We start from the raw sequence: 19,264 nt of genomic DNA, 5'->3' as shown, positions 1-19,264 counted from the left end.
CCCATACATCCTACTTTCTATCGCTCTATCCATTCATCCATATATCCATCCATCTCTTTATCCATTAACTGCCCATACATCCTTCTTTCTATCTGTCCTCTCCATCCATCCATCCATATATCCATCCATCCTTCTCTCTGTCTATTTATCATCTGCCCATACATCCTTCTATCTATCTGCCTACCCTTCCATCCCTAAATATATCATCTATCCATCTGTCTATCCATCATCAGTCCATCCATCCTTTTATCTATCCATCCATCCATCCATCCATCTATACATCATCAGTCCATCCATCCTTTTATCTATCCATCCATCCATCCATCTGTCTATCCATCTATTCATCCACCCACCCATCCATCCGTCTATCCATCATCCATCTATACATCCTTTTATCTGTCTCTCTATCTATCCATCTGTATATGTGTCTATCAATCTTTCCATCTCTCTATCCATCCATCCATCCCTCCATATATCCATCCATCCATCTGTCCATCTATTCATCATCGGTCCATCCATCCTTCTATCTATCTGTCTATCCATCATCTGTCAATCCATCTTTTTAACTATCTATCTATCTATCTATCTACCCACCTATCCATCCTTAAGGTCTATGGACTGTCTTCTTGAACAACCTATTTGTTTGATGTTGTTTAGTTTTATTTAGTCATTTATCTGCTGTTTTGTTTTGTTTGCTTTAATTTTGTGTTTTTATTTGGTGTTCAGTTTTGTTCACTTTTGCTTTGTCATTTTACTTTACTTTACTTTGCTGTTTGGTCTTGTTTAGTTTAGATCTGTTTGCTTTTGTTTTGTCTGTTACTTGCTGTTCTGTTTAATTTTTTTTTTCCTTTAGGTCCTTTGGTCCTAAGGTTCTTTGATGGAATCTCTGGCAAAGCTGTGTAAGAGTAGCATGCTCTCAAAATGACCGCCTATGAAATGGACACACTCTCAATGCTTGAGATCATGACAATGGATGATGTGACAAAGAAGGGGTTGGATGGATCAAGACACAAACCGGATCCCAGAATGCACCTGGATGTGCAGCTCAGCCGTCTGTTCAACTCGCAGCCAAATGAACAATAAGAGCCCTCACTAAGAAATACTACAATACTCTTCATGAAACACTGTTACCACCCTTTCCTTCTCTACAACACACACACTAAGCCCTGAGAAAGCCTTCACACAATACAAGGGGTAGGAACTGACCAACCTATGAATACAGAGCCCCCCATTATCACACCATGTGTTCAGTCCAAACGCTGCGGTTCCCAGGCACGAGACGTTTTATTCAATTCAATGAATGCCACTTGATAGAATAAGAGAAAGAGAGAGGCTGTGAATGAAGAGAGTAAGTACGGCTAATTCATCCTTTATCTCCGTAAACGGCATTTCATTGTAATAGACTTCTAATTGACTTTGGCCAATCTGCTCGCTCGAGGATTTAAAAAGGATCTTGGGGGGTTTGGGGCTGAATGCATGGGCCGTCACTCACAGCAAAACAACACTAAAATGTGACACCACTACAGGACTGTTAGGAAAAGAACACGCTGAAAATAGGGCTGAGCGATATTGATCAGAATACAGTTGAAGTCAAAAGTTTACATACACTTTGCAGAATCTGCAAAATGTTAATTATTTTACCAAAATAAGAGGGATCATACAAAATGCATGTTATTTTTTTTATTTAGTACTGACCTGAAGAAGATATTTCACATAAAAGACATTTACATATTGTCCATAAGAGAAAATAGTAGTTGAATTTATAAAAATGACCCTGTTCAAAAGTTTACATACACTTGATTCTTAATACCGTGTTGTTACCTGAATGATCCACAGCTGTTTTTTGTTTTGTGATAGTTGTTCATGAGTCCCTTGTTTGTCCTGTCCCAAAAATTTTGTGTTTTTTCAGCATTTTTTTTTTTTGTATTTGAACCCTTTCTTTCAATGACTGTATGATTTTAAGATCTATCTTTTCACACTGAGGACAACTGAGGGACTCATATGCAAATATTACAGAAGGTTCAAACGCTCACTGATGGTTTAGAAGGAAACACGATGCATTAAGAGCTAGGGGGTGAAAACTTTTGAACAGAATGAAAATGTGTACATTTTTCTTATTTTGCCTAAATATCATATTTTTTTCATTTAATACTTGCCTTCAGAAGCTACAGAAGTTTCCCAGAAGGCAAAATAAATTAAATTTACCCTGATCTTCAAGTTCCAAAAGTTTTCACCCCCGGCTCTTAATGCATTGTTTTTCCTTCTGGAGCATCAGTGAGTGTTTGAACCTTCTGTAATAGTTGCATATGAGTCCCTCAGTTGTCATTGTTGAAAGGGTTCAAATACACAAAATTGCTGAAAAACCAAAGAATTTGTGGGACCTGAAGGATTTTTCTAAAAAAAAACAGCACGCAGTTTAACTGTTCAGGACAAACAAGGGACTTACAAACAACTAAACACTTAAAAAAAAACACAGCTGTGGATCATTCAGGTAACAACACAGTATAAAAAATTAAGTATATGTAAACTTTTGAACAGGGTAATTTTTATAAACCCAACTATTATTTTCTCTTGTGGACTATATGTAAACATATTTCATATGAAATATTTTATTCAGGTCAGTATTAAATAAAAAATTACATGCATTTTGTACGATCCCTCTTATTTTGCTGAAATAATTAACATTTTGCAGATTCTGTAAACTTTTGACTTCAACAGTATGTATATGAAATAAAATTGCACAATTTTTAAGCTTCAAATATTAGTGGAACGTGCTGAAAGCATGTTGAAATGTATTTTGAAATCAATTTCAAAATAAATATATATACATTGTGGGCTCTGATGGGCTCAAATGATAATAAAAATATCTCAAGATCATAGACATTTTGTGCAAGGCTGCAAAATACATTTTGCAAAATGACAGATAATATAATAAAAAGAAAAAAAACACACTAAGGCCAACCTTAAATCGTTGTGGAGTAGGAAAAGTCTTACCAACCCTGTGTTCAGAGACTCTGATATCCCACAATACACTTGGGGCATAAATCACCGCCGCTCACTACAGAGTGAAAAGAGAACATAAGATTTCATTAGCAGCCACATTCAACTCAGATGATACAATATCTGTACTTGCAGATACGCTATAATGTTATGGCTACAGCGCCGCATGAGTTATGTAAATATAACTGCATATGCTGTTAATCACAGTTTATTATCTGTGGTTACTCAAATATAAATTGCAAATACAGTGGCCCCAATACGATATTGGAGACTTAAACCACACTTAAAAAATGTCAGGATAACATTGATAAATAACAAAATGCTAACCAAGTGGCATATATTTTAAAGAAAGACAGCCTAACCACACATTACATACAGTGAAATATATTTTTTGAAAGGAAAATGTATGTAGTTTTAGTCCTATATATATTTAAATATATTTAAAAATGTATTTTAGGTCAAAAAACTATATTGACAATCTACAGTAGTCTACAATTTAGCTAAATGATCAAAAACTAAATTTAGAATAATTTATATATATATTTTACATATTGTAGTTTTTTAACAGTATGTAGAGCATGGTCATCACCGATTTCTATTAAAATTAAAATAAAATAAAAAGTATTATGTTAAAATGTTATAGACAAGAAATTTTTTTTATTTATTCATTTTAAATGTGACATGAATGTATTTTCTTCTTACATAAAATATATTTTAAAAAATATACAAAAAAATATAAAACATATATTCTAAAACATATTTTAACAAATATACTTTTTTTATTTTGGCCATTTTTGTATATTTTAAAAATTAATTAATTTAACTGAAAAAATATATTTAGTAAAATATATTTTTGAAAAGGAAAATGTATTTAGTTTTAGTCCTTAATTTAACTAAAATATATTTTAAAATGTATTTTAGGTCTAGAAAATACATTGAAAATCTTACAGTAGTCTACAATTTGGCTAAATTATTTAAAAATAAATGTATTTATTTATTCATTTATTTATGTTTACATATTGTACATTTTTTTACTTTGTAAAGTATGGTCATTGTTGATTTTTATTCAATATTTTATTTTATTTTATTTTTTATTTTTTATAATGTGACGTGAATGTATTTTCTTGGATTGAAATGAAATAAATGGAGTACAATTTTTATTTTAAAATCTTTTAAAATATATTTACACTTTTAAAATATATTTTCAAAAATATACCAAAAATGGCAATATATATATATATATATAAATGCTAATTTAATTTTAGAATCTTTGATTCTTTATTCTTTATTAATCTTTATTCTGAAACATATTTTAACAAATATACTTTTTGGCCATTTTTTGTATGTTTAAAATGTATTTATTTATTTTGGAAAAATGGCAAATATATATATGGATCTTTTCTTTTTTTTTTTACATATTTTAATAAATATACTTTTTTGGCAGTTTTTTTGTATGTTTTAAAATTAATTAATTATTTATTATTATTATTATTATTATTTTTTTTTTTTTCATAAAAATAAGTTTAAGTAAAATACATCGACAATCTTACAGTAGCCTACAATTTGGCTAAATGATCAAAATTAAATGTATTTATTTATTAATTTATTAATTTATGAACATTGTAAAGTATGGTCATTGGTTGATTTTTAAATTTTAACATTCTTTTTGGCCATTTTTTGTATATTTTAAATGTATTATTATTACTTTTTGCTGTATCTGAACATTTCATAAAAATATGTAACTGTAGATGCTGTTGAAAGGATACAAATGAAAAGAAGTTAAAAAAAAACTTTAGCAGCATTTGTTTATGAATACAATAAAATTCAGCCACTTGCAAGTGTCTTGTAACTTGTGTCTAAATACATTCTGGTTTCTTATTGTGCTTTGCATGTTTTTGTGTCTGCCGTAACCAAATCAACCATCCTATAAAAGCAAAGTGATGTTTTATTAAACTGATATTTTAATATGACATTTCACAAGCTTTACCACAGCAGTTTAATCCCAGACTTTATGGAAGAGCAAAGAAAACTGACTGGATCCATGAATAGAAGGCTAAACATAATATGGGAACATTAAAAAGAACAATCTGTGTTCGAGCCGACCATAACTACAGCAGACGGGTAAACAATGGTCATTTCCTAGTTTAAAAACCTCTAAATAAGCTTTTAAATGCCCTAGAATTGGTCTGAGAGATACAAATCAATGTCCAGACAATAAAGTGTGGCTTGTTTACGGACCCCTTATATTAGGTCGGTGCCTGTGGGAGTCTGACTGTGAGAGCCGTTACCCAGCATTCCCTGAGGCCGAGGCCTCTATAGTGTAATTAGTAAATCATTACGTAAAGCCTTTGCATCAGTGCAACAAGGGCAGCGTTGCATTCCTGTGACTGTTTTTGCTGTTAAGCTCCAGTCAAGCTGCTTTCCAGGGTCAATGTTCAGTCATAGGTTTGCTGGCCGTGGGATTCCAGCGATGCGACTGAATTTTTGTTATTTTATCACTAATAAACGAGATTCTTCGCAGTTTTGAATTTCACACACTGACCTCCATGTTTAAGGCTGAAGATGGTTAGGATAAATAGGAGACGTCTAAAAATGCGCAAGCCGCAAAACTCCAAAACGTTCTTTGCAGTTATTTGCAAATGTACTTCAAAAAATATTATTGGATAGTCTTGGTTATTATTTATGAGCTAACAGTCTGCTTTAAAGATGAAAACTGTTCAAGAGAAGTAGCTGAGGAAATTTCTGTCATTTATACTTAAAATATATCATTCTATCATTTAGTTTTCAGAGTTTCATATAAAAAATAAAATAAAATAAAATAAAATAATTATAGAAAATAATAAAAAGAATCTCAGCTTGATTTTTTTAATGAAAAAATTAATTCCAAAAGTGAAAGTGGGTTTTACAGTGCAGGAAAGAAACAGAATTACATTTATAAGGTTTAAATAAAATAAAATTTAATTAAATAAATATGTTATATAAATATGTTATAATATTTGATTATAACAAATAATAAAACCATTACATAATAATAGAATAAAATAAAATAAATTAATAGAATAAAATAAAAATATGTGTAAAATATGTTAATAAAATAAAAATCAATCAATTTTAAAACCTAAAAGTGGGTTTTACAGTCCAGGAAAGAATAGAATTACACATATAAGGATTTAAAAATAGATGGTTAAAATTAAATAAAAATAAATACAGTATTAAAATTTGTTATAATAGTCTACTATAACAAATAATAAAAACATAAAATAATAATAGAAATTAATAAAAAAGAATAATGTCATTAGCTTTCAGAGTTTCAGCTTGATTTTCTTAAATAAAATAAAATAATTAATAGAATATATGTAAAATACGTTATAATAACCTATTATAAAAAATAAAGTGGGTTTGATAGTGCAGGAAAGAAACAGAATCACATTTCTAGGGATATCTAAGGATCTCTAAAACAAAAATAAAATAAAATAAAAATGTTATATAAATATGTTATAATAGTCTATTATAACAAAATAATACAATATATATGTGTATGTGTGTGTGTGTGTGTGTGTGTGTGTAAAATGTTATAATAGCATATTATAACAAATAATACAAATATAAAATAATAATAGAATAAAATAAAAGTAAATAAAAATAACATAAATAAAATAAAGAAATATGTGTAAAATATGTTATATAAATATGTTATAAAAGCATATTTTAACAAATAATAAAAACATTACATAATAATATAATAAAATAAAATACAAAAATGTGTTATAGTAGCCTACTATAACAAATAATAAAAACAAAATAATAATATAATAAAATAAAGGAAATTAAAAACAAATTAAAATTAAATAAAATAAATAGAATGTGTAAAATATGTGTAAAATATGTTATATAAATATGTTATAATAGCATATTATAATAAATACATACAGCAAATAATAAAAACAACATAATAATAGAATTAAATAAAATAAATTAGTACAATAAATATGTGTAAAATATGTTCATGTATATATAAAATAGCCTTTAGAAATTAAAAAAAAAAGAAAAATGTAAAAAAAAAAAAAACTTTTTTAGAGTTTCAGCTTCTTAATAAAATAAATACATTTCAAAACATAAAAGTGGCTTTTACAGTCCAGGAAAGAAAATATATAAGGATTTAAACATAGATTGTTAAAATAAAATAAAATAAATATAGTATTAAAATATGTTATAATAGTCTACTATAACAAATAATATAAACATAAAATAATAATAGAAAAACAAAAACAAAAAAAGAATAATGTAATAAGCTTTCAGAGTTTCAGCTTGATTTTGTTAATGAAAAAATAAATGCCAAAACCTGAAAGTGAGTTTTACAGTGCAGGTAAGAAACAGAATCACATAAGGATTTCTAAAACAAAATAGATTGTTAAAATGAAAAAAAAAAAAAAAAAAAAAAAAAGTGTTATATTAATATGTTACAATAGCCTAATATAACATATCATAAAAACATAAAATAATAATATAAAATAATAAAAAATAAGGCGTAGGAAAGACGTCATTACAACGAAAAAAAGTAAAAAAAAAAAAAAAGTATAAATTATTCTAAAATCTTGAGTGCCACCTGCTGGCCGTATTAGTATCAACGCAATATATTTTAAAAAATATATAAATAAAATATTTTTTCACTTGGCTTTAAATAAATATTTTGGTAGCAGTTTTTCTTACAGCAAATATTTGTAGCTTGTGATAAACAATTTATCACACGGCTGTATTAAAAATTATGTTCTAGAAATGGTTATCCATCAGTTACAGTCTCTAAATATTAACACAACCCAAATAAATTATCAAAAGTTCTTAGTACCAATTGCTAACCTGCTATTAGTGTGTCCTTCTACTTTATATTATAAATAATACACAAATTGTATTTATTTGTAAAGCGTTCGTGTGGCGCATGCGCAGTCCGTCAGGCGGATCCTCCGATCATGGAGGATGTTGATGTGCAAACCAGCTGCAAACTTTCCTCACTCTATCACTAAACCTGCTGCTTTAATCAACCTCTGGTAATTACTGCTATGCAACTTATATTGTTTGATAAGCGCTAGCGTGTCGTGATGCTGTTTTACTTTGATGTTTTGGGGGTTTTGTAGGATTGTGAGCCCGATAGCTGCTTTTGTTTATTTCCTGTTGCTTGCATCTGAATTCAGATCATCAACTGGTATCATTGATATTACAGTTAACAAACGATTTTCTAAATGCATGTGCTTCTAGATCATTCAAACACTTATTTAACAGCATTAGATGTGTATTTCTGTTATATTTGGATGATCATCGCAGCTTTAGCTGTGATTGCTAACTGTTGTTTATGTGAGTCTAGCAATGAGCGTGAATTGTGAGCTGCTTCATTTAGCGCCATTTTAAATCAGTTTTAGTTTTAGACAACATTGAATGTAAAGATCTACTAAAATCAAATTAAAATGATATAATAGTTGCTAATGAGTTAGGATTGACAAATCTACATACATGTTATTAATGGAGTAATTGCAAGCATTTGTATGAAATTCATATATTATAATGCTTTTTGTATGTTTTTAGAATGCCTTAAAAAATATTTTGCCTTTTCCCCCCTCATTCCAATTTCACAGGTTGCCAGATCCTCTGGCCATGAACTACTCCTGATTAATTGACATGTGTTGGTAAAATGGCCGCTGAGCTGTTTCCTGTCAAAAAACTGCCCACCGTCACGCCCAGCGCTGTCCAGCAGTACCAGCAGCAGAACGTCAGCAACAACAACACCATTCAAGGATGTAACTGGCAAGGCTTGTACCCCACTATCAGAGAGAGGTGAGTCACTCTTTCTCTTGTGGATTTATCCCACGTTGCTCTGTTATGCTGCCTACCTAGACAGCATGTGAGCTTGCATTGATGGCACTGTATGTGAATGGTCCTATTCACTTGTCCTCTGCAGAAACGCAGTCATGTTCAACAACGAGCTGATGGCCGATATTCATTTTGTGGTGGGACCTCCTGGAGGAACCCAGAGAGTGCCGGGACACAAGGTACAGTATTACCACGGTTAAACCAAAAACACTGAGACCGAACAGGGTTCGTACAAGTACTTAAATTTGACTTTTTTAAATTTAAGGCCTAGAAAATCCTTTATATTTTTGAAGTGGTACTTTAAAAGTGCTTGAATTATTGAAAGAGAATGTATCTATGAAATAAGGGTTTATTTGTTTCAATAAGCACACATTGCTTCACACACAATTTTTGGTTATTTCAGTTAATGTCAAAAAACAATCGAGCTAATCAAGCAGCAGTGCGGACAGTGTCTTGTAAACATGGCTGAAGATGTGAATTGAGGAACAGATGAACCCAATCAATTGAGTCATTTACGCTGGAACCGCTCCGATTGGTTCAAATCTTGTGACTTTGATCATTTTTTCAAGTGATTTACTAGCAAAAACGTTTCGACAGATTTCTACGATCACTTGTAAGAATTTTTAAAAAAGCTTGTAGTGATGGGTAAAACTGAGCTTTTTCGAAACTCTGAATCAGTTAAACCATTGCGACCCAAAGTGATTCACATGTGATGATTCAAATGGGTCACGATTTTGAAGTCCCGATCTGAATCAAATGATTTGTGATATGCGAAGTTCTGATCTAAGTCAAATGATTCCTGATCTGAAATTCTGGTTCACAAATTATTATTGAGATCAGAACTTCGAAGCGCGGATCACAAATCATTTGATTCAGATTAGGATTTCAGAGCAATTTGGCGAATCTTTTTCTTCTTAAACAGTAGAAAACATCAAACCATTAAGGCAGTACAGTAATAAAAATGGGGAAAAAAAGAAAGAAATAAAGTATATACAAATGCCTTAAGAAAATTAGCCATGGTTTTACTGTATAAAATTAACTGTGGTTTTACTGTATTAAAAGTGTAGTATACTTTGTAATACTTTAATAGTAATACTTTGCATGTGCTTCACTTAGAATTTGAAATAGAAGACATTGACACTGAAGTCCTTGACAGTCAAAAAAGTAGTGCTTGAAAAGTCCTTGAAAGTCCTGGAATTTAATTTTACAGTATCTGTATGAACCCTGATTGAATCACTCCAATAAATACAATTAATAGAAAATTAAGAAATAATTTTATTTATGCAAAATCCAATTTTTTTTCTGTAGGTTTTGGAGTGAATTATGACCAGGCCATGTTCTTCAGTGATGTTTATAACCTTTTATGAATTAATTTTCTTTCTCTCCGTCAGTATGTCCTGGCTGTGGGTAGTTCTGTATTCCATGCCATGTTCTACGGAGAACTGGCTGAAGATAAGGATGAGATCCGGATCCCTGATGTGGAGCCAGCGTCATTCCTAGCCATGCTGAAGTACGCTTTTGGCAAAAATGCCTGTTTTGTGCAGTGTAGAGCCTTATAACCAATCAAACGCCTTTCTGTTGAGTTCAGAAATGCACAGACCAATTAGAAGCGCTTCGATTAGTCAGCGAGCCATTGTTGAACGCGCACGCTTGCAAATTCCCTCATCATAAACAACACAGTGTAGATATAATGTAAATAATTTTAATAATTTTGGCATAACTTGACTAATGGCTAGACTTGACTAACGACATGGACCGACATGTTTGTCTATAAAGCCAGAATATGAGATAACCAAAACGCAACGAAAATGTTTTGTTTTATATAATAATCTACAATAATGATTTTTGTCATAATATTGCGGCCCTATGAGCTCCTGTTTTTACGTGTGTAATTTAGATACAATTTTAAACAGTCTATTGTTAATGACAACTGTTTAAAATATTGATTAAAGTAATTGGGTAAATTTAAGTATTTGACATTAAAGACAACATATTATTGTTTTTATATTAATAAGGTGATTATGAAAATTGCCTTAAAGGATTAGTTCACTTTCATAACAACAATGTACAGATAATGTACTCACCCTCTTGTCATCCAAGATGTTCATGTCTTTCTTTCTTCAGTCGTAAAGAAATTGTTTTTTTTTGAGGAAAACATTTCAGGATTTCTCTCCATATAATGGATATGTGTATGGCGCCCCCGAAGTTTGAACTTCCAAAATGCAGTTTAAATGCAGCTTCAAAGGGCTCTAAATCACAGCCGAGGAGGAAGGGTCTTATCTAGCGAAACGATCGGTTATTTTCTAAACAAATTGACAATTGATATACTTTTTAACCTCAAATGCTCGTCTTGTCTCGTCTCTGCGCAGCGCATGTGTAGTCAGTATAATCCAGGTCAATGCAGTTAGGGTATGTCGAAAAACTCCCATCTCGTTTATGTCTTTTTACCTTTTTTTGTAAAGGGCGTTTGAGCTTCTTTGTATGTTCACTTTGTAAACACTGTGTCAGTTCTTTTGCAGCGATGTAAGGCGATTTTGAAGTTAGGGAAGAAAACGAGATGGGAGTCAACTGTATTGACCAGGATCACACAGACTGCGCATGCGCTGCTCAGAGATGAGACAAGACGAGCATTTGAGGTTATATAAATTGTCAATTTGTTTTGAAAATAACTGACCGTTTCACCAGTTAAGACCCTTCTTCCTCGGCTGGGATCGTTTAGAGGCTTTTGAAGCTGCATATAAACTGCATTTTGGAAGTACAAACTTTGGGGCGCCATACATATCCATTATATAGAGAGAAATCCTGAAATGTTTTCCTCAAAAAAACATAATTTCTTTACGAGTGAGGAAAGAAAGACATGAACATCTTGGATGATAAGGGGGTGAGTACATTATCTGTACATTGTTGTTATGAAAGTGAACTAATCCTTTAACAAATGTAAAAAAAAAATAAAAAATAAAAAATGCCCATGGAAAACAATTATACAATATTTGCCCCTTAATGGAAAAGTTAATATCTGACCCTGGTATAGGCGCAAAGCTATTCATAAATTAAAAAGTCATAAAACATTTTTGCACATTTTTATGTCATGGGGTCATGAAGATATAAAGTGGGGTCCAAAAGTCTGAGGACTCTATATTTTTTATATATATGTGACCCTGGACCACAAAACCAGTCATAAGGTTAAATTTTACAAAACTGAGATGTATACATCATATGAATACTCAATAAATAAGCTTTCTATTGATGTATGGTTTGTTATGATAGGACAATATTTGGTCGAGATACATCTATTTGAAAATCAGGAATCTGAGGATGCAAAAAAATCAAAATACTGAGAAAATCACCTTTAAATTTGTCCAAATTAGTTTCTTAACAATGCATATTACTAATCAAAAATTACATTTTGATATATTTACAGTAGGAATTTTACAAAGAATCATCATGGAACATGATCTTTACTTAATTTCCTAATGATTTTTGGCATAAAAGAAAAATCAATAATTTTGACCCATGCAATGTATTTTTGGCTATTGCTACAAACATACCCCAGCGACTTAAGACTGGTTTTGTGGTCCAGGGTCACATATAATATATGAATCAAATAAATATTTTGAATTAAATACACATTTAAATTTTAATTAAATACATTAGATTTAATATTTTCTAATAAAATAAAGAAAAGCATTTTCAGTTAATTTATTTCTAAATTTCTAAATGTAATACTTTTTTTCCATTACAAATGGAAACCACAAAACAGTAAATTTATTTTACTGTTTTCAGGTATATCTACTGTGATGAGATTGACCTATGTGCCGACACCGTCCTCGCCACACTGTACGCTGCCAAAAAATACATCGTTCCCCACTTGGCCCGTGCCTGCGTCAACTTCCTGGAAACCAGTCTAAGTGCACGAAACGCCTGTGTCCTGCTCTCTCAGAGCTGCCTATTCGAGGAGCCTGACCTTACGCAGCGTTGCTGGGAGGTGATCGACGCTCAGGCCGAACTCGCGCTCCGCTCCGAGGGATTCTGCGACATCGACGCTCAGACTCTGGAGAGCATCCTGCGACGTGAGACGCTCAACGCCAAAGAGATGGTGGTGTTTGAGGCAGCGCTGAGCTGGGCAGAAGCAGAGTGTCACCGACAGGAACTCCAGCCCACCATCGAGAACAAACGACTCGTTTTAGGAAAGAACATCTACCTGATACGGATCCCGGCGATGGCGCTTGACGACTTCGCCAATGGCGTTGCGCAATCCGGCGTGCTGACGCTCAACGAAACCAACGATATTTTCCTGTGGTACACAGCGGCCAAGAAACCAGAGCTGAAGTTTGTCTGCAAGCCACGAAAAGGTTTAACGCCGCAGAAGTGCCACCGCTTTCAGTCCTGCGCGTACCGCAGCAATCAGTGGCGCTACCGCGGCCGCTGCGACAGCATCCAGTTTGCCGTGGACAAGCGCGTCTTCATCGCCGGGTTCGGGTTGTACGGCTCCAGCTGCGGCTCGGCGGAGTACCAGGCCAAGATCGAGCTGAAGCGCCAAGGCGTGACGCTCGGCATCGCTATCATCAAATACTTCTCCGACGGCTCCAGCAGCACCTTCCCCGTGTTCTTCGAGTACCCCGTGCAGATCGAACCTGACACCTTCTACACGGCCAGCGTGGTTCTGGATGGGAATGAGTTGAGTTATTTTGGCCAGGAGGGCATGACGGAGGTCCAGTGCGGGAAGGTGACCTTCCAGTTCCAGTGCTCGTCGGACAGCACCAATGGGACGGGTGTGCAAGGGGGGCAGATCCCCGAACTCATATTTTACGCTTGAGAGAGCGTCCCGTGATTAATCGGAACCCAACGTTGTTGTTCCTTAATGAAGTGCTGCTCAGATTTTGCACAAGGGTTGCAAAAAGATTATTAGAGATTACTGACAATCCAGATAGATTATATTAGAAGTGCACCTGAAAATTAAAATGGGTCATTATTTACTCAGCCTCATTGTCTTCCACATTTATACGACTTTTTTTTCTTTTGTAAAACTTAAAATTTATTGTGCTGTTTTCCATCTGGGTCATTCGTATGATGGCGTTTTAGTGCCACGTTAAAAAAGAAATTCTAAGATTACGAGATTAAAGAAATATTTTGGAAATAAAGTCGCAATATTATGATAATAAAGTTGAAACATTACAAGAATAAAAGTTGAAATATTACGGGAATGAAAGTATAAATATTACGACAAGTCGAAATATTTTGATGAGAAAAACTGAAAAGTCAAAATTGCGAGAATAAAGTCTAAATATTATGAGAATAGTCAAAATATTACGAGAATAAAGTCGACAAAAATAAAGTTGAAATTATGAGAATGAAGTCTTATTATATATAAATAATTATACAAATTATACAAAATAGTAATATTTTGTAAAAAAATAAAAAAGTTGTATTTCAAGAATAAAGTCGAAATCACAAGAATAAAGTCGAAAATTATGAGAATGAGAATAAGGTCAAAATATTACGAGAATAAAGAAATATAAAATATAAACAAAAAATAATATTTTGAGAATAAAGTTGTATTTCGAGAATAAAATCGAAAGTACGAGAATAAAGTCAAAATATTATGAGAATAAAGTCGAAATAAAAAAAAAGTTAAAATTACGAGAATGAAGTCATGATATTTTAAGAATAGTAATATTTTGTAATAAAAACAAATAAATAATATTTTGAGAATAAAATCGAAATTACGAGAATAAAGTCAAATAAATTTAGCCTGGCAACTTCTCCTGGTGCTCTCAATCTGGGCCATTTGAAAATACTATCAAAATATTATAACTTTAATAACTGTGATTTAATTCTTGTAATTTTGACTTTATGCCTGAAACATTGACTTTTTTCACGAAACATTTTGACCTTATTCTTGTAATATTTTGACTTTATTCTCCTAATATTGCGACTTTAATCTCATAATTTTAGGTCCTTTTTCTTTAAAGGAAATAAAAACTTTCATTCAACAAGGATACACTTAATTGGTCAAAGGTGACAGTAAAGACATTTATAATGTTACAAAATATATTTCAAATAAGCTGTCTTTTTAAGTTTTCTATTAGTCAAAGAATCCTGAAACATTAACTGTTTCCAACATTGATGATAAGATAATTTGATAATTAAGCAGCAATATTAGAATGATTTCTGAAGGATCATGTGACACTGAAGACTGGAGTAATGATGCTGAAAACTCAGCTTTGCATCACAGAAATAAATTACATTTTAACACATATTCAAATAGAAAACCACTCTTTTAAATTGTAATAATATCTTACAATTTCACTATTTTTACTGCATTTTTGGAGCAAATAAATGTAGCCTTGGTAAGCAGAAGAAACATTTAAATAACCCCACAAATGATGTTTAAGTTGTTTTCAGTTGCACTGAAAATTGGTTATTGCATCTGAATGTGATGCCAAGTTAGCAGTGAAAGATTTAAAATCTTGAATTTCCACACATAAAGCTGTCATATGACTTCCCATTCTTTTGGAAAATGGTGCATGGGTGAATAAGATGACACGAGGTTGAGTAAATGGCCTAATTTTCATTTTTCAGTTTCGTTCAGAGCAGAGATTGAGTCACTGATTATATAGCTGGATAAATCTTTCTCTCAAAGCGTTCGTGAAAATGACACTAATAAGAACATGTCTGCTAAAGATAAATGTAAATCTGAACACAAATCACATCTACATCACATAAATCCTCATGAAGTGAGCTTTTGAGCATTGGTAAAACACTAAAGGCCTCTCGTCCTTTCGTTTTACGGGTCACGTGCGGTTTTCTCGTGACTGACAGTTTACGCTAAATAATCGTTCCGTGATGTTTACAGCAGACATGTTGCGTTTCCTGTGAGGAAGATGATTTGTTATCTCAAAGGCTAATTTGTGAAGTCACACACTTGATTTATTCTACAGAATCTTATTTGTATCGCCTTCTGTGTCGTACCGTAATGAAACTGTATTTTACTGAACTCTAAAGTATTTGTATAATTTTTTACGCAACACGTGAAGCACAATTTGTCCTGAAGCGTTTCGCTAAAAACTTATTTTCTCTACTTAATATTCATGTAATCCTATATTTTATACATTTTGGTGCAACACAACGTATGTAAGCGGCATGAAGGGGTTTTACAAAGAGTTTAAGAGAAAAGTTGAGGAGAGGGATAACTAGTGGTGCTGGTTAAGATGAATATCACTAATACTGTCTCAAACTGCAAAATGGATATTATTGAAGGAATAGTTCGCCCCAAAAATGAAAACTAGCTGAGAATGTGCTCACCCTCAGGCTATCAAAGATATAGACAAGTTTGTTTCTTCATCAGAACAGATTTGGAGAAATTTAGCATCACTTGCTCACCAATGGCTCCACTGCAGTGAATGGGTGCCGTCAGAATGAGAGTCCAAACAGCTGATAAAAACATCACAATAATCCAAAAGTAATCCACACAACTTCAGTTCATCGATTAACGTCTTGTGTAGTTAAAAGCTGCATGCTTGTAAGAAACAAATCCATCATTACCACATTTTAACTTTAAACAATCACTTCTAGCTAGAATACAAGTCCATAATCTATAATAACGCTTCCTCCAGTGGAATCAAAATCCACCAACATGTGGTTAAATCTGTTTTGAACTATTTTCATTTTCTGTGCACCCATGCACTACAGAGGATCCATTGGTATAAATATATAGAATAAAGTCAAAATATTTCAACAATAAAGTAAAAATGGTGAGAATAAAGTCAAAATATTACAAGAATAAAGTCGAAATTATGAGAATAAATGTACAATTACTCAGAATAAAGTCAAAATTACGAGAATAATGAGAATAAAGTCGAAATTACAAAAATAAAGTCATAATATTTTGGGAATAAATTCGTAATATTTTGGGAATAAATTGTAATATTTTGAGAATAAATTTGTCATATTTTGAGAATAAAATCGAAATTACGAGAATAAAGTCGAAATTACAAAAAAAATCATAATATTTCGAGAATAAAGTCGAAATTACGAGAATAAAGTCAAAATTATGCGAAAAAATCTAAATTATGAGAATAAAGTCGAAATTCCAAAAAAAAAAAGTCATAATATTTTGGGAATAAATTCGTAATATTTTGAGAATAAATTTGTACTATTTTGAGAATAAAATTGTAATATTTTGAGAATAAATTTGTCATATTTTGAGAATAAAATCGAAATTACGAGAATAATGTGAATAAAGTCGAAATTACAAAAAAATCATAATATTTCGAGAATAAAGTCGAAATTACAAGAATAAAGTCATAATATTTTGGGAATAAAGTCGAAATTACGAGAATAAAGTCAAAATTATGCGAAAAAAATCTAAATTATGAGAATAAAGTTGAAATTACGAGAATAATGAGAATAAAGTCGAAATTACAAAAATAAAGTCATAATATTTTGGGAATAAATTCGTAATATTTTGAGAATAAATTTGTACTATTTTGAGAATAAAATTGTAATATTTTGAGAATAAATTTGTCATATTTTGAGAATAAAATCGAAATTACGAGAATAATGTGAATAAAGTCGAAATTACAAAAAAATCATATTTCGAGAATAAAATCGAAATTACGCGAAAAATCTAAATTATGAGAATAAAGTTGAAATTACGAGAATAATGAGAATAAAGTCGAAATTACAAAAATAAAGTCATAATATTTTGGGAATAAATTCGTAATATTTTGAGAATAAATTTGTACTATTTTGAGAATAAAATTTGTCATATTTTGAGAATAAAATCGAAATTACAAGAATAATGTGAATAAAGTCGAAATTACAAAAAAATCATAATATTTCGAGAATAAAATCGAAATTACGAGAATAAAGTCAAAATTATGCGAAAAGATCTAAATTATGAGAATAAAGTTGAAATTACGAGAATAATTAGAATATAGTCGAAATTACAAAAAGTTGAAATTACAAAAATAAATTCGTAATATTTCAGGAATAAATTTGTAATATTTTGAGAATAAAGTCGAAATTATGAAAATAAAGTGGAAATTACAAGAATAAAGTCATATTTTGCAACTAATGTTGTAATATTTCAAGAATGAAGTCGAAATTACGAGAATAATGAGAATAAAGTCGAAATTACAAAAATAAAGTTGAAACTACGAGAATAATGAAAATAATGTTGAAATGAACAAAGTTGTAATATTTTGAGAATAAAGTAATATTTCACTACTAAAGTTGTAATATTTCAAGAATGAAGTCAATTTCAGTAAATTCTTTGACCTTGCAACTTCTCCAGGTGCTCTCAATTTGGGCCATTTGCAAATCTTCTCAAAATATTTTACGGTTAAAATATTGTGACTTTAATTACTGCAATTTCGACTTGAAACTGAAACTTTTCGACTTTATTCTACAGAGGATCCATTGGTGAGCAAGTAACATAATGCTACATTTCTTAATCTGTTTGGATGAAGAAACAAACTCGTATACATCTTGGATGTGCTGTGCGTCAATTTTCAGCATTGTTTTTCATTTTAGTGGAACTATTCCTTCAAAGTATGAAACTTTGGTGCACAATTCAAGGTGTTCTATCGCTTTGATAAAATGGGCAAATAAATCCCATAGACACTGAAGGAGGTACCTGAGCCATATAAAGACCAGATTGTCAGTGTGATTGTTTACTAAGGCCAGTAAGAAATCACCTCGAACACCTTAGCAACCACATAGCGACGCCCTGTCAATCATCCATAACAGCCTAGCAGCATGGCGGCGAGGTCGTGCACCATTTCCATTTGCTTCAGAAACTGTACAAATGATACTGTGGTGATAATATATGTGGTAAGCAACCTGAAACACTACTTAACACTCCACTCGAACTCTTTCAGATGGTGTACGTGTTTATGTCGATGTCAAACCTTAATTGCACTATTTCTCATAAAGTAGCTGTTTTTAGTAACACTGTGGCACAATCTAGTCATTTCATTCCAATGGTTTCTTTCTTAAAAAATGATCTGCACTGGGGTTCCATTTTATCTAGTCAAATCAAACCTTGTGTTGTTGACATTATTCTGGTCAAATCTGTAATTTGTGCCTTTTCTGGATTGGGTTTAATGATGTGAGCTACCCAAGCAGTGTACTGTACACTATATTCCTGGACCATGAATTGAGATGTTTTTACATGCTCTGAGCACTGGTCACATTCATCTGGAATCATAAGTGTAAGAGGTTCTCGTTCATTTATTCATTCATTCACAGCTGTATTTTGATATATGGCACACGTGAGGAAGCCTGTTTCTTCTGTTATGTAGAAAATGAGGTGCCTGTGAAAGTGCCAACAGACTTTTTTGAATGTGTGAGAGGCGTTTGTGTCAACATGAATAAAGCTAACTTTAACTCCAGCGCA

At 31.8% G+C, this 19,264-nt stretch overlaps 1 protein-coding gene across 3 annotated transcripts; it reads left to right on the top strand.

The window, feature by feature from the left end:
- The first annotated feature begins 7,951 nt into the window (after positions 1 to 7,951).
- Positions 7,952 to 19,264, top strand: btbd3a (BTB (POZ) domain containing 3a). Of its 3 annotated transcripts, none has more exons than XR_012355713.1 (6): positions 7,952 to 8,045; positions 8,628 to 8,826; positions 8,951 to 9,041; positions 10,254 to 10,372; positions 12,646 to 17,145; positions 17,209 to 19,264. XR_012355713.1 is itself a non-coding variant. In XM_073842124.1 (5 exons), the coding sequence occupies exons 2-5, from the start codon at positions 8,684 to 8,686 to the stop codon at positions 13,676 to 13,678; spliced, it is 1,386 nt and encodes a 461-aa protein (XP_073698225.1). In that variant the 5' UTR covers positions 7,952 to 8,045; positions 8,628 to 8,683; the 3' UTR covers positions 13,679 to 19,264. The 3 variants fall into 3 exon arrangements, 1 of the variants encoding a protein (XP_073698225.1); XR_012355712.1 differs by having other exon boundaries at positions 12,646 to 17,165; XM_073842124.1 differs by having other exon boundaries at positions 12,646 to 19,264.

Source organism: Garra rufa, chromosome 6 (genome assembly GCF_049309525.1).
Source record: "Garra rufa chromosome 6, GarRuf1.0, whole genome shotgun sequence".
Taxonomy (NCBI): domain Eukaryota; kingdom Metazoa; phylum Chordata; class Actinopteri; order Cypriniformes; family Cyprinidae; genus Garra; species Garra rufa.
The sequence above is the reverse complement of the archived record's forward strand: the minus strand, read 5'-3'. Positions and strand labels throughout refer to the sequence as shown.